At 37.6% G+C, this 17,122-nt stretch overlaps 1 protein-coding gene across 1 annotated transcript; it reads left to right on the forward strand.

Moving 5' to 3' along the window:
* The first annotated feature begins 8,736 nt into the window (after positions 1-8,736).
* Positions 8,737-9,792, forward strand: LOC119985480 (F-box protein At2g27310-like). The gene has a single exon (XM_038829775.1). The coding sequence runs from the start codon at positions 8,737-8,739 to the stop codon at positions 9,790-9,792; it is 1,056 nt and encodes a 351-aa protein (XP_038685703.1).
* The last annotated feature ends 7,330 nt before the right edge of the window (positions 9,793-17,122 follow it).

Below are 17,122 nucleotides of genomic sequence, written 5' to 3' on the forward strand. Positions count from 1 at the left end.
TGTAGGTCCTGGACCATCTCAGCCCAAGAACCACTTTAAAACGCTTCATGCTAGTTAAGAAAGGGCTTGCCCACATAAAGCACTTCACAAGCCCTCACCCAAGCGATGTGGGACAAAGGGTCTATCACATGAATTGACATCACATACCCCATAAACATGTGTAATGTGCAAGTGTAATTGTTAACTAAAAAGAGTATAGATGAAACAAGACCCAGTTTAAAGAAACCTAGATAAGAATGCGTGTTCTTAACTCAAATTCATCTGTGTGATAACAAAACTAAATTACTTTATATGTACTTACAAAAGAGATGACACATGACAATAAACTTTTGTTCTTTTTTTTTGAAAATTTTCATCATGCATGATGTATCCCACCCCCACACTTAAATTGTGCATTGTCCTCAATGCAATTGATCACAACAAAATCACAATGTCACAGTCAGAAGGGAAGGAAAAGATACAACCTGATATTGAGGGTCTTTGGACAAGCTTCCCATTCAAGTCATCTCTGTCGAAAATGTTTAGCTCGAGCTAGATCTGCAGTTGTCTCAACGAACCATCAAATGGAAATTTTGTACCTCGAGCTAATTTTACCCCAGTCCAATAAATCCTACAGGAAACCAAAATCGAAATATCAAGATTTATATCTAAGCACCAAGTAAAGAAATAAAAAAATAGAACGAAAAAGAGCTTGGGTTGTCTCCCAAGAAGCACTTTATTTAACGTCTAGGCAAGACGTAAAGAAAGACATTCATTCAAGTGATGGACTTGGCAACATCATAGCCAACTTCAAGATATGGTTTAAGGCGATGCACGTCAACTTTAAACTCTTTGTCCCTCTCCAAGTTTTGACTATCAACAACTCCATTGGGGTAGACTTTAGCAACTTGAAAATGACCGTGCCTTCTTGAACGTAATTTCTATGGAAATAGCTTGAGCGTAGAGGTTTTCAAAAGGACTTTTTGGCCCTGAGAGAACTCTTTTGGTCCAATTGGCATGTCATGAGTGGGGCAACAATTTCAGTTTCAGTTTAGGAGTCTGTTTTATGGAGGGCAAAACTCGTCTCTAATGTGGCCCCAAAAATTCAATAGCTTGTCTCCATCTTCGTGGCTGAGTTGGGGCAGAATTGAACATAGCTACCTTGTTTAAAACATCATCACCAGCAGCTTGTATTAACTCTGGATGCTCTAGGCTGGTTTTTAGCTCATCATTGTCGACTTGAGAAATAAAACTAATGTGTACAGGCTGCTCAATAATGTCCAACTGGTTACACTCCTACACATCCGCCGGTCTCTTCATGGCCTTGAATACTCAAAACTCACCGACTGTCCTTCAAGATTCATGGTTAACAAGCCCTTCTTCACATCAATAATAGTGCCAGCGGTTGCCAAGAATAGATGACCCATGATGATGGGAACTTCTTGGCATTCTTCCATATCAAGTATAATATATAAAATCCATCAGAAGTACGAAACGATCCACTTTCACTGACACATCTTCAACAATTCTAAGTGAAAATTTGACGGATCGATCCGTGAGTTGTAAGCTTATTGGCGTTTGTTGCATCTCTCCAACACCTAGTTACTGAAAAATAGATAAAGGCATTAAGTTAACACTAGCACCCAAATCAATCAAAGCTTTTCCAAATTGCAAATTGCCAATAACACAAGGGATTGTAAAACTTGGCATATGATGGAACTTGTTTAATTGTATCCAATAGCGGAATGTTGTTGTGAACTTTATTGAACAATTTCATAATGTCCAACATGTATCTCTCTTTCTTTTGATTATAAAACACTTGTGGAAAGGGTAGAGGAGGTATGTAAACTCTCTCCTTTAATGGCGCAGCCGGTGGTGCACTAGGAGGAATTAATTGGTCACTTTCCTCTTTTGACGATGGTGGCACAATTGGTGTATCTTCAACTCTTTCATTCCCCAAAGTCACATCCTCATCTTTTATACCATACGACTTGCCGCTTCGTAGACTTCTAATTGCCTTTGCATGCTCCAAGGTTTTTGGGTAGCAAACCTCCTTCTCTCTAAGCTTTTATAAGAATTCCAGGACTTAAGGCTTCCTACCCAACAACAATTCTATCAATTGCCAGGCGTTTTCCTTCATCTTTCTTCTATGCTTTCTCTCTCTAGATTTATTTTTTGCTTCTTGGATGATGGGTTGTAACTAAACCTCTTTGCTAGGGCTTGATGTAGCCTAGTATGAATATTGCAAATATTTCAATTTAATGAATGCATAATTTTGGTTCAATGATTCTTGTCTTTAATTTTCATACTTATAGTCTATTATTTGTTTTGATTGCTTAATCATCAATTGAATGTTCAGTTAGGCTCATCTAGTTAGGACTAAGGAACGAACCGAATTCAAGTGTCTTAGTGTAATCTGAATTAAAGAAGTCAATTGTTGACTGCCATGAACAAGGTTTAGGAGATTGATTGGTTGTTATAGTTCTTTAGATCGTAATGACTTATTAGCCTTGGGTTAACAACTGTGAACTGAACAGGATTAATTCACTGTTGATAATATTTGTTGACACCGTGAACGAACGAACCAGCATATTTAAGAAAGAATCTACCCTTGAATTGGAACCATAATTGTGTGTTTGTTAATTGAATGTTTGTGATATGATTGTTAGGTGAAATCATTGCCCTGTTTTTCTCATATTGATATCTCTCAAATACTTGAATTTGAATTCCTTTGTTAGTTTAGTTTATTACCTCATACATATTTTCATTCATTCGTCACCACCTTTCATTCATACATCAAGTTAGGTACATTAATTAGATTAACTAGTCCTTGTGGGATCGACCTCATACTTGCATACACTATGTTATTCATACTCTTGTGCACTTACAAGAATTATTACATCAAAGGGGCCATCAAAGACAAAAAGCCATAAGTGGTTTCTAAACAAGATAGGACCAAACAAAAGGGAGGACTCCTTTGGCAGCCGCAAAAGTAGAAAAGGGACAAGGAGAGACCTAGAGAAAAGTTGCGCATGAAAGAGAAGGAAAAGGGTGTTGTGACTTTGCTCTTCTTCATGATCTTGTGTTTGTTTTCTTGATGTCTGTGGATCCTATTATTTGTATTTTCTTGTGTGAATCTCGCATGAAGAATTAAACATTTTGCTAGGGGATAATGTAATCTCTTTGATTGTGCTTAATGATATTGACTGATTAATCATTGATTTGTTTATGCTATATCAACTATTGACTTATGTGCTTATTTGATAACTGAACTGTGATACTTAGCTATCATCTAGATTTGATTGTTCTGATGTAATTTGTAGTAGATGTCATGGTCGATTTGGGAATAGATCTTGCAATTTTAACATCATACTTGCTTAGACATAGACGTCATATGCTAGGACTTATGTGATCTCTATATAAGTTTCAATTGATCTAATTACATTCTTGTTTGTTAAACTAGTTTAGACGTCATGGATAATTACAAATTAATAATAGACATAATAAGTTAGACGTCATGATTACTACATGACTTAGTGGATTGATTTTTGACATACATGAAAGAGTTGATAATTGATTTCTCCTACAACTCTCTGATTTGTTCTTTGCAACTTTTTCATAATTTTCCCTCAAAATTTTCACTTTTAATTTCAAAAATTTGCCATCATACACAATCTTGTCTTTTCATTCAATGATAATTGTAGTGAATTTTGGAATGAGAATAGATGAATTTTCAATCTTGATGGATATGATACTCATATTTACTAAGCTATATTACCATTGATTCGTACACTTGAGAATATAAATTGAGTTTTGAATTGTTATAATTTTAACCAAAATGATATATGTCCATAATTTTCACGTCCATAAACTTACATAATCTATATGGCAAGCCACATAGATTTATTAAAAAAAAAACTATATTAAAGAACCCATAGCAAATACGCTTCTCTCTCCTTTAATATTTTTCATATATCTTTCTTCTCTCCATCATTCTCTCTAATTCTTCCCATTTCTCTCTCCTCTGAAATTTCATCTCTCATTTTCTTCTCTCCTGCATTCCCTCTCCTTCACTCCATCTCTTTCTTCCTACTTGAAACCACACAAATATGTATTTCACTAAATCTAGAGTTTTAACCGTTGCAATAACACAATCGACTTCATTCATATAGTCGAGGTTCGCTTCCGCAAAAAGAACTCATAGCATAGAAGAAGCTCTCGAGGAGAGGCTGATGGTGAGAAAAAGAAATCAACTAAGAGTAAAGCCATGAGAATCATGAATAGATCTACATGACTAGCGTAAGGACTTATCAGATCTACATCTTCAAGGTGGGGTCCGTGGAGATCATGAGCAAATGCAATCCTATACGACTATCAAATCTAAATCTTCCGGGTGAACTCGTGAAGCACGATGTTTTCTTAGACTTGTTTATTACACTGACAATGTAATTAATTACATTCAAAGTGTAATAAGGCCCTGCCATGCTTACAAAGCCACCAATGCCAAGTTTAATCACAAGTGTCTTATTACATTGAGAGAGTAACATTTACATATAAAGTGTAATAAGCCTCTGCCAAGCTAAATAAGCCAAAACTGTCAAGTTTTACTCATTGGTGACTTATTACATTGACAGTGTAACTAATTATTTGACAGTGTAATAAGAACCAGCCAAGTTTAACAAGTCACTGCTACATGTTTAATGAGAACTAGAGTCGTGCGCCATCAACAAAGTTGAAGAACAGAGATCGAAACACGAGAGGACGCCAACAAATGAAGAAGAACCAGAATCACCACCGATGATGGCACCCTTTGACGCTGTAGCAAGAGCAGGAGAAGTAGCATGTGAAGGTGTGGAGAGAGAATGGTGAAATGAGAGAGAGAGATGAAAGGAGGAATATAGAAAGAGAGAGAATAGTGAGATGAGAGGAGGAATAGAGAGCGAATCGTGAGATGAGAGGATAAATATAGAGAGAGATTCATGAGATGAGAGAGATATGAGAGGAGAATTACATAGAAAGAATGGGTTTGAAGGGGTTTTTGATTTTTTTTTAAATTTGAAACTACCATACTAGAAAATATACTTGACATGTCACATGTTTATGTATGTTTATGGATGTTTATATTATGGATGTGTAGTGTTTCCGTAATTTTAACAGTTTAAAAGCTCACATCACATACTTGACCTTGCTGCTTCTAGAACCTTGTTAATCCTTCATGGACTTGATTGTTTGGCCCAGACTGTCCCAACTCCTATTTTTAAGTGTAAACACCCATTAAAATATGATAGATAATATTTACATATTTGTAGCTTAATTAACTTACAAAACATTAAAACAAAAATATTTAAATATAATATATTATGTTTTCTTATAATATTTGTTCTTTCATTTATTTTTTTTACTCTCTTTAATCTACTACTCGCCATATGTAGATTTCTATTTTTTTAGTACAAATAAATAAAGGGATGAGAAGACCCGAACTCGAGACTTTTATAAAATATCACACGTACATATGAGTGACATATGTGATCTACTCGTGGTCGTCATATGTGGACTGACTTGATATTATAAATATTGACATTGCTTTTTATTCGTACTACCAGCCGACAGAGAATTAAAATTAGGCAAATGGGAAAGCAATATAAACATAAGTTTAATCATTATAGGAAAGCTAATTTGTTTCCTCTTTTTGTAAGCTAGCTTTAATTAAAATGTACAATTTTTTTATTAATTTATTTTGTTTGATAACATTATTAACAAAACCATCATTGTCAGGTTGACTTCAAACAGCACCCCAATTAGCTATACAAATGGTTTTATAATTGGGAAAATAGCTATCAAGACTTTTTCCTCTCAAAAAAAGGGGGAAAAAAGAGCTATCAGGAGTTTTAAGATTTTCTAGGGGAGAAACCCCAAATGGTTAGGCAAGTTGGCCGGCCGTTTATAATAACTTTTTGACATATAATCAGTTTTTAAAAATTGGACCGAAAAATGAACGGTTCACTGGTTGGACTGTAATCAACCGTTAATAGAATTAAATCACTTCAACGACACAACAGTAAGATTTTTTGTAAGTTTCTTCATCATCATTGGAGCATTTATGTCACGTCCCGCCTCAGATGGAGTCGTGAGATAGGAAACATACATAAAAAAATTCAGCGGATGTTGTACATTATTGTAGAACAATGAGAACCAACCTGCATAAACAATAAACAATCGTCCTAAACAGGACTCAAAAGGGTAATAAAGAGTTCAGTGGCCGGCCACCATCAAAAAAATGATTCAATACTATTAGAGTAATAAAAACCTCAGTGGTCAATATATCAATAGAATGAACAAAATAACTAATATAACCAGAGTGCTATAACTCACTGATCAATATCACAGTGAAACACAAAAAATCTTCTCAAGTCCATGATTATTGAGTCATACAGAATGTTCAACAGCTTAACAACTCTAACCATTCCTAAATAAAGTCAAGCAAAGAGACATCAAGCAAGACAACCGTGCTACACCATTCCTAAACGCCTCATATACCCGATTGTTGACATCCTCCTGACCTAAAAGAACGAAGAGAGGGATGAGCAAGTGTCCAATAGGGAATAAAATGGTAGAACAACAAGTAATTAGGTATATAGATATGCCAATCTAAGAAAGAATCATACTAAATTGGGTTCCCTACAAGAGAGTCGCAATATACAATAATATTTCATGATGGAATAGCACATACGCCAAATGTGAAAGTCAATTTGCTCCTCTTATTCTAAGTTAGCTTTAATTAAAGTGTACGATTTGTTTATTATTTTCTTGCATTTGATAACATTATATTAAAACCCATCATTGTCATTTGTCAAGTTCGAAATTAAATTGGATAGAAACTCATTGATGGTAACAACCAGTTTGACAAACGGGCCAGTTTGATTTGTAAAACACTACAAAAGTAGTAGAGAGAGAAGAGAATGCATTCTTTAAGCAGTAGCTTTCAACTTGTTCATTTTTAATACAATAAGTAACAAAATAATGAAATATACTTTGGGTTGATTAGCAATGCTTACTTTAAAATAAAATTTTATTTCAATAGGTTCATTCTAATTTGTTTTAACCCATATATTCCATTAACGATAAATAATTTAACATATCTTTTTTACTGACCAAAATACACTCAACTCTTGTTTTACTTCTAAATTTCAACAACATATATCTTTTTTGATGTCAGGGTGATTGGACAGCCATAACTCATTCATTTGAAATTCGATTGAGATGATTTTATGGCATTCAAAAAAAAACTTCAAGACCCACAGAATTGTGTCAAATACATTTTTGGAGATTCGAATATCTTAAAGGTTAAATCAAGACTCAAAGTTTGCATATTGGAGTTGTGTTTCAAACATCAGTTTGTTCAAACAGTCATAACTACTTGTTTGAGCTCCGATTGAAACAATTTTTATGGCTCTCAAAAGAAGATTGTAAAACTCACAGAATTTTGTGTAATACATATTTGGAGGTTCGAATGTGTTAGAGATCAAATCGAGACTCAAAGTTTGTATATAGGAGTTATGTTTCTGACGTTAGTGTGTTCAAAAAGTTATTAACTCATTCGTTTCAACTTCAACTGAGACGATTTTTGAGGTATTCAAAGAAAACTCTAAGACGCACACATTTGTGTCTAATACATTTTTCGAGATTCCAAGGTTTTAATTGTCAAATCAATGCTCAAATTTTATCCATCGAAAGTGTGAAAAGATATTGATTGCTATGTCTTTTGTTAAATGAAAATGGATGTCTTTTGTTAAATGAAAATGGACATATATGTAATTCAATTACTTGTGTCCTTATTAATAATTTTCTTCGGTTGTCCTTTTTGTTTTGGTTTTCCTTATTGAATATGGTTTTTCAATTGTGTTCTTAGTGATAATTGTCCCGTATTTTTAACGTATTATTCATAAAAATGAATATTTTTTAAAAGTGATTTTTTTTAAAAAATTTTCAAGTGATGGATCACATAATGTGAACATAATAAATTAGGTTGGAGTATGGTACTCCTTGTCTTCATACTCTTTTGTTTCTTCTCTATTTTTAAATATTGTGTTTCTTAAACAAACAGTCGAGTGGCAATAGTACGAGGTAAAATCATTATTGTTAAAGTCTTTTTGCTATAATAAAAGGATGCCGTTTAATTTGAATTCATCAACTTCCGGTGAAGCAATCTCGTTTTTAGTTTTTTTTTTCTTACTTTCTTTTTATTGGAATTGAACATTTGACACACATATGCCTAACTCAGTCGATTATCAATCGAGATACCTTTCGTTAGTGGGGGATTCGAACTTTGATCATCAGACTAATACACACCATTCTTACCACTCCAACTAGTGGTTTAAGTGTTAGTTGTTTAGTTTTAAAATTATGTGCAATTAGGTAATTTTTTATTGCTTAGGTTACTCCATGTGAAAGAGACATTGCCTTGTCATCATAGCCAATGACACAATGAACCAACTTTTAAATTCCTATTTGTTTTAAATAATTAAAAACCCCACTTAATTTAATTTATAGGAGACATTAACGCGTAAACAATAAATAGTTTCCTTAGAAAAGGCAAAATAAATTATTTTACATATTAAACAAAATAAATTATGCAAGTTGGCTTGTGGACTCTCATTGACTTTTTAACAGTGGCTTAAATGATTAGCTTTCCTGTATAAATAAAACCATGTTGCTACCGACTGCATCACAAATCAGAGGCTAAATTAGATTTCGGCCATGGCAGCTCTTTCTTTCTCTACTGCCACATCAACCACCACCACTCTCTCCACTCTAAATCCGGACATCATCCGAGCCGAGATCTTGACCCGACTCGATGGCCCATCTCTCGCTGCTATTGCTTGTGCATCCTCGCAATTTCTTGCACTCTGTACTGACGACAAACTATGGCGAGAAATCTGCTCAGCAACGTGGAGCTCTATCGACCACCCACATGTCCACCAAGTCATCTCTACTTTCACTGGCGGTCATCGCTCGTTCTTCTCAGATTCCTTCCCCCTTCTCGAGCACCTAAAAGCTTCCAACCAAAATCAAGAATGTTTATCTGGGCCGTCAGGTTTAATCTCTGCCGTTGATATCCACTACAAGAACAATCCCATATTCTCGAATATTCAAGAAACAGACACCACGATGACGAAGTTTCTCTGTTCTCCTTTCCGTATCGAGTTACACGGTCCAAACGATATCGTTTCAACTCCAATACAACATGAAGGAGAGATTGAGGAGGTTCTTGAGCATCTTAAAGAGAGTTTGATTTTGAGTTGGATCGTGATCGACCCGATTTCGAAGCGGGCGGCCAACATGTCGTCGAGGAGCCCGGTTTCGCTAGAATGGCCTTGCACAGCAAGAAACGTGCAACTCTATTACTCGACGATCATGGCAGGAGATGGACGGCTAGGGTTGGAAGCGGAGTTGGTGGAGTGCAGGATAGTTGTCACATGCAGTGGGTTAGATGAAGGAGAAGTGCATGTGGATGACGTAAGCATGGAGATAAGGGACATTGAAGGAAGGAGATTTGATGGGAGGGAGAGTTTGGTAATTTTACAGGAAGCCATAGTGAAAGGGGAGAGGAAGAGGGGCAAGAGAGGAGAAGGGGAAAAGAATTGCAAGGAATTTGAGAGGAGAAAGATAGAGCAGAAGCCAATTAGAGATAGTGTTGTATACAAGCTTTGCTATCCGATTATGATTTTCAGTGCTTTTTGTGTAACTGTACCTCTATCTATGGCACTCTCCATCAAGAGATATTCCAATTGCATAATTGGAAATACTACTTGATTGTGTGATTGAGAGTGGTTCTACTTTCTTTCAAAAAAATATAAAAGAGCTCTTTTATCATTTTATGTTAAATTATATTTTTATTTCTCTCCCTTAGATGATTAATAACAAAATTACATTAAAACAATGAAATAAGAGCATAGTAGTATAATAAACACGTTTAAGGCCACTATGGTTCATCGTATAGCTTATACAATGTATAAGCTAGTAGACAAATGAAAATTGTGAGAGTCATTTATTTGGATGGAGGTTCCATTTTATACGAAGATGGGAGGGCAAACGTCATGGATATTCTCTGTGGTTGAAGCCATTTTGACATGCACCCCCTCCAATTTAAATTGAAAGAATTACATCCCCTGTATTATATTTTCGATGTACTACAGGTCCCTCCCTCAATCCATTCGAACTCTCAACATTCCTCTTGGCCCTCTTCTTTGGAATTGGTCTTTTGTTGATTCCATATTCAAAATCAAAGTCTTCATTCTAGACACGAGTCAATTCAGCCCTCAAGTTTTTTTTCGTACCAAACCAACCCCTTAACTTCAAACAATGGTTCAAACAAGCTCTCATATCACTTTTCCATCATAACAATGCTAATGTGGCCGTTAGTTGGTGATTTGTAATTTCTTTTATTTTTTATGATTATTGTTGGGGTAGACATGTGGCATTGACGAATAAACTGATGACACATGTCAATGTTTAATTTATGATTTTGAAAAATCTAAATAATTGATAATTAAAAAAATAAGAAAAAGAGAAGCTTCATCTTCTCCGACGATCTAGAGTCATAGTCAGATCAATCCCATGAAGAACAATGTGAAAAGCATATGACATTGTAGGAAATCCAATTATAAAGAGGAAAGAATCCAAGCTTCAAATAGCATCAAAAGTTTAATCAGACCCAGAAGAACCCATAAAACCAGCTTTCTTGACAGCAGGTTGTCAGATCTAATGGGTGATTCCGACGTCGACGAGGCAACCATTGAGTGGGTTTTGCTTGTCCGATCTTCGAACCCTTTTAGTGGATTTTGCTCGTCCAATCTTCAAATGGTCAATTGTTCCGATGGGAGGGAAAGAAGGTAAGGATGCGATCTTCTATGGAGGTTCATACCTTGTGGTGGCCAACAATTAAGGCACAGGTACGTCTGGCGCCTCCAGCGTCTTTGATTTTTGAGAGGGTTTTTTAATTTCTAATTTATGAATTTTTAATTTGACTATTAATGGCATGTCACCATTTACACATATTTTATATTTTTACGCAAAATAAAGCCAACTAAGAAAATAATATTCACATCAGCGATTTTTAACAGTTAACGGATGGAAGGGCAAACCTGAATCATCTATTGAAGTCGAGGGGCTCATATTATGAACGATTCCCACAGACGGTGCCAATTGTCGATGCTAAATTTGCACCGAGGTATAGAATATGTATAAAGTAGAAAGATTCAAGAGAATGACAACACAGAATTTACGTGGTTCGGCAACTTGCCTATGTCCACGGAGTATGATCTTTTATTAGAGTTGTGTGTCGATGAATGCTTACAAATGTGAAATGAAATGTATTTATATAGGCTTGGGATTTGTCAGTTAACTGCCTCTGGTAACCTCTCTTGTAACTGCTCCTAATAACCGTTGGTAACTGACTATCGGATGAAACTGCTTCTGGATAAGGTTCTTCCGTCTGGGAGAACCGTACATACGGAGTGTATTTATTTACTCCACAAATACCCCCAGCCTTTTAATTTACCTAAATAAATTTAGGATAAATTTAAAGGCTTTTTCAAGTTTATCAGGAAGTAGTTTCCTAACTGGATTAAAATGCTCTTAGCAAATAATCTCCTTCTCCTAGTTGGATTAGGAGTCTTGACATCCTCTATAAATAGCTGCATTATGTGAAGATTTCTCTTCTTTTCTGAACTTCATATGCTTCAAAGGTCGTCTCTTTTATGCTTTTCAAGAGATAATTATTTTCTCTGTAACTTTTCTTTTTGTAATCTGTTTATTTGGGATAACCCCTCTCGAAATATCGAACGAAAACTACCTTGGATGGAGACTGGGAATCTGATCCCTTGCCAGACCCTTTTACGGAACCCATGGAAGGTTCGACTGGCCGAACCCGTAGTGGGAGGTTCGGCCCCAACCCCCAATGGGGTTGGGGTTCGGTCCAACCCCCCCTTGGGGTTGGGTACCGACCCCCACATGGTGGGTTCGGCCCCAACCCCCAATAGGGTTGGGGGTTCGGTCTGTGGGGATCGACACCCAACCCCCAATGGGGTTGGGGGTTCGGCCCAACCCCCATTTGGGAATGGGGGCCGACCCCCACATGGGGTGTTCGGCCCCAACCCCTAATGGGGGTTGGGGGTTCGGCCCAACCCCCATTTGGGGTTAGGCGCTGACCCCCACATGGGGTCCGGTCCCAACCCCTAATGGGGGTTGGGGGTTCGACTTAACCCCCACTTGGGGTTGGGCGTCGACCCCCACATGGAGGGTTCGGCCCGACCCCCTCCATGGGGTTCGGCCCTGACCCTCTCGGCGCCTATCCCCTCCATGGGGGTCGGCACCTACTCCTCATTGAGGTTCGATGCCAATCCCTTGGGGTTTGGACCAACTCCAAAAGTTTGTTAAAGTTTTTTTTTTTTTAATTTTTTTTACATACCTTTGATCTTGCAGGTTTTTCCATGGGTAAGCTCAAAAATTTAATTTCTTCTCCAAAGACCTTAGCCACATTCAAAGCGAAACATCATATTGTACCTCCGTTCGAGATTCGGGTTCCTTTTAATGACAATAGAGACTCTGATCCCAAGTTCATCAAGGTTTCCATTTTCCTATTATCGGAGTGCAAAATCCACATTCCATTCTCGCCATTCTTTCAGGAATTTTTCATGTATACAGATCTTCATCCGTCAGAGTTAGCTCCAAATGCTTATCGGATCATCGGTGGTGTGATACAAATGAATTCCTTCTTGAAGAAAAAACTTGCTACCATCGATATTCTGTGTTGCTACTCAATCCTCAAGAATAAGAGTTCAGATGGCAAGTATTACTTGTCTCCAAAGTGTGATTCAGCATTAATCCATTGTCTTCCAAATTCCAATAAAGACGTGGATTATATGCTTGTCTCTGGGCATTGGAGCGGCTTTACCTCCCATAAAGGGGAACCCCTAGGTATGCCTTTGTTCTGATCTTTGATTTTCTTGTGATATGTATATATATATATATATGTTGCTAATTTTCTTTTTTATTGCAGGGCGTATGCCTTTGTTCTGATCTTTGATTTTCTTGTGATATGTATATATATATATATGTTGTTAATTTTCTTTTTATTGCAGGGCGTATGCCTGCACTCCCCGATGTGCTTAGTGAAGCTGTGCAAGAGGTTCTTGATGATTCTTATGCTGACTCTAGTCCTGGTGGTAAATTTTGGAGATCTACCCCAGTGTTATTTGGTTGTAAACCCTCTTATCGTGGTTTTACTCCTCTCCCTCATGGTATATCCATTGAAGAAGCGTGTGAATACTTCAAGTTACCCCCAGCCCGACAGCGACAACAAAAACGTAAGAAGAAGCGTTATTCAGCTTCAATTACTCTTCCCGTCACTTCTTCTCCTACCATGGTCGGATCAGATTCTGAAGGTGAAAGTGAGGAAGACCAGGATGATGATGAACTTCAGGATACTTCCAGTGAGCATTCCTTTTCTTTAGGTGTGTTTTCCTTTTGCTTAATTTAGTTGTTACATATACATATATATGTTTTTATATAGGTACTTTTATATACATACCATTTACGTATGATTGCAGAAGTTCTTCCAGGCGGATCTTCCGGATCTCTGAAAAGTGTCTCCATTCCTGATTTTCCTAAGACCAAATTTAGTCCCTGGGCAAACATCTTTGGAGCTCCTAAACCTATTGGAGGATCCTCAACCTCATTCACGAGCTCTTCTTTAGTTAAGTGGACGTTGTCTTTTCCGTCTTCAGGTAGTGGCACTATGTTTGCTCCCTTTACTCTTGGCAGAACCACCTTGAGTCTTTCATCTTGGAAGAATGCCAACAGTATGTTTAAAGGTTTTGTGGATAATCCCTTGTCTCTACAAGTTGGATATTCACCTTTCTGCATTGAGAAACTTTGTTCTACCATCTCCAACGAGGATAGAGAATTCTTTAACAAACATCCCAATGGCCAAGACCTTGGCTTGCAAATGCTTCTCGGGGTTTTCCTCTTACTTACTCTTACTCATTAAATACATGTGTATGTGGATTAAGTCATACTAACCTTTTCTTTGTTTGAATCAGGGATCTCAAATGTGCCTTCATTACATAATTGATTTGAAGCATCAACTTTTTGACACAAAGGCAGAGTTAGTGAAATCAAATACTGAGTTTGAGAAGATCGTGCAAGAGAAATCCATTCTTGAAGAGAAACTTGTTGAAGCCAACGAAGAGATAGAGAAGACCCGGAGCGAACTTTCCAAAGCCAAAAACCAATTGTCCAGAGCTGAGGCAGAAAAGACGAAAACGGTCTAAGAAAGCATAGCCCAGTGTTGCAAGAAATATACAAAAACTCTTGCTGTTGAATCGAACAAAAACTTTGGACTTGGGCGTGGTTGTACACTTCTCGCACTCAAGATCCCTCCAGAACATGAAGTTTGGTCGAAGGACTTCTTCCAGTGGCCCGCCCCCAACCATCCTCGCCCAAGCCTAAAGAAACTTCGTGAAAATGGCATTGGCCTGGGCACCAATGCTCTTGGGACTACTTCGGATCCTGGACAATAGGAATATGTTTCTTCTTGCTAACATTTTAGATTCTGCCTCTTCGGCTTGCATATTTAATTAATTGTATGAATAAAGCCTTTTGACTTAGACTTTTCTTAGTCTGTTTCTTTGAATATTTGACTTAGACTTTTCTTAGTTTGTTTCTTTGAATAAAGCCTCTTTGGCTAATTTATTTTTGGAATAATGCCTCTTTGGCTAAGACTTATTTGTCTTTTTCTTGGAATAAAACCTCTTTAGCTTTGTTTTTGTATAACCCTTTTTCGCAGGTATTTATTCAGAAAGTACCTCATTCATTGCATAAAAGGGAAAAGATTACAATCTTTAGATGGACCAACTTGCTAGAACTACCATCGCCCTGTTTAAAATAGATTTAACACGGGTTGAGAGGTCCAAAAGAGACATCCGGAGCCTTTGTGGGTCTTGAGCCATTGCCGCTACTCAGGCCATGTCACATATCTGGGTGAGTGAGTGTTGAACAGTGTGCAGAGCGCCTAGGAGTTCCTTGTTGCAATTGTTAGCCGTCTAGAGCTCCCTCTTCAGATACTGTAATTGTTCCTTAAGATCCTCAGCTTGGTCTTCCGCATTCCTCGTTAGGAATGATTCGAGAACCTTCAGTTCTTCATCTTCCTCGTCATCTTCAATTTCAATCACCTGCTTTGGTGGATTGTTTACTGGTTGCTCAAGGATGACCATGTCCTCATCCTCTTGATATTCCAACTTAGCTTTTTTCTGGAGGGAGGCGCCTGTTGGATGTTTAAGATTAATCAAATCGTCATCCTCCTCGTTCTCCATCGTAGACCTTTTCTTTGGTGGGACATTGGCAGTACGTGAAGAAAAACTCATTGTTATAACAATTGTTGTTTCTTTCTTTTTCTCCGTCTATCTGTACGTTTCTCATGTCCATTTATCTGTGGAAGTGATAAGACGGTTGAACTGTGATGAATAACAGTCGAACGTGTGGAGTAACTGCTGAGACGGTTGAATGATAGTTTTGAAGTAACTTCTGGCCCTCTTTCGAACAGCAAGTAACCTCTGGCCTCTTTTTCAACTGCAAGTAACTTCTAGCCTCTTTTCCAACCGCTTCTTAGTGAAAACCACTCGATTGATTTTGTAACTAAGACTCTCAACTTTGTATTGGAATCAAGAATTAATATTCTTAGTGAATTGAAGCCTGAGTAAGAATCAGATTACACGGATGAATCTTAAAATTTTCATAAATTTAGTTAAAGAAATAACAAGAAGTAGCTAAATGCAAAATTAGATGAAGAGGAAACTTATTCTTTTATTGATGATACATTGCCGAAGGCCTTAAATCAGCCATAATCGGCATTACACATAAAATCTCCTTAGGTTGGAGATTATTCAAGTTCCATGGATATTTCTGCCATCTTGCCTAACTAGCTTGTAAGCTCCTTGGCTGACCCGTGCTATGACCTGGAAAGGTCCTTCCCAGTTCGGATCCAATTTTTCATCAGTTGGATCCTTAGTCTGAGATAAGACTTTTTTGTAAAACGAAGTCCCCAATTTCAAAGCTTCTTGCCCTAACATTTTTATTATAGGATCGGGACAACACTTGTTGGTAAGCAGCTAGACGTACCATAGCCTGATCTCTTCTTTCCTGCAGCAAATCCAAGTTCCTCTCCATTGCCACATGTTACCTTCCTCAAACATCTGCGTTCGGAGAGTTGGAAGCCCTATTTCTAAGGGAATGACTGTCTCCGCTCCATAAGCAAGCACAAATGGGGATTCTCCTGTAGACTTGCGAGGAGTGGTTCTGTATGCCCATAATACTAACGGGAGTTCTTCTACCCACCCTTCTTTGGAAGACTCCAATCTTTTCTTAATTCCGTCTAAGATGATCTTGTTGGACGCCTCTGCCTGACCATTGCACTATGGGTAGGCGGGGGTGGAGTAGAGATTCTTTATCCCATATCCGCCACAAAATTCTTTAAACTTGGCACTTGAAAACTGAGTTCCGTTATCACTGATCAAGGCGTGAGAGATTCCAAACCTTGTTATGATATTTTCCCAAACGAACTTCCTTGTTTCTATATCTCGGATTGTTGCCAGAGGCTTTGCCTCGATCCATTTCGTGAAATAGTCAGTTGCGGTAATTAAGAATCTTCTATTGCTAGTAGCTCGCGGAAGCGGTCCAACAATATCCAATCCCCATTGGGCAAAAGGCCACGGACTTGTAAGAGGACAAAGATCCCCAGCCAGTTGGTGAGGGATTGGTGCGAATTTCTGACACTTTTCACACTTTTTTCTGTACTGCAAAGCATCCTTCTGCATGTACGGCCACCAGAAGCCTTGGGTGATTACTCGAAATGCAAGCGTCCTTCCCACTGCATGTGCTCCATAAGAGCCTTCATGAATCTCAAACAAGTCCTCCACTCTTCCTGGCTGAACACATAATAAGTATGGACCTGAGAAAGACTTTTTATAGAGCTTCTGATCAGGAGACAACCAGAAGCGCGTTGCTTTGACTGCCAATTTTCTAGCTTTTTTCTTATCTTCGGGAAGAATGCCATCCTTTAAGTAAGCAATGATGGGATCCATCC

This window comes from Tripterygium wilfordii, chromosome 19, assembly GCF_013401445.1.
Source record: "Tripterygium wilfordii isolate XIE 37 chromosome 19, ASM1340144v1, whole genome shotgun sequence".
Taxonomy (NCBI): Eukaryota; Viridiplantae; Streptophyta; class Magnoliopsida; order Celastrales; family Celastraceae; genus Tripterygium; species Tripterygium wilfordii.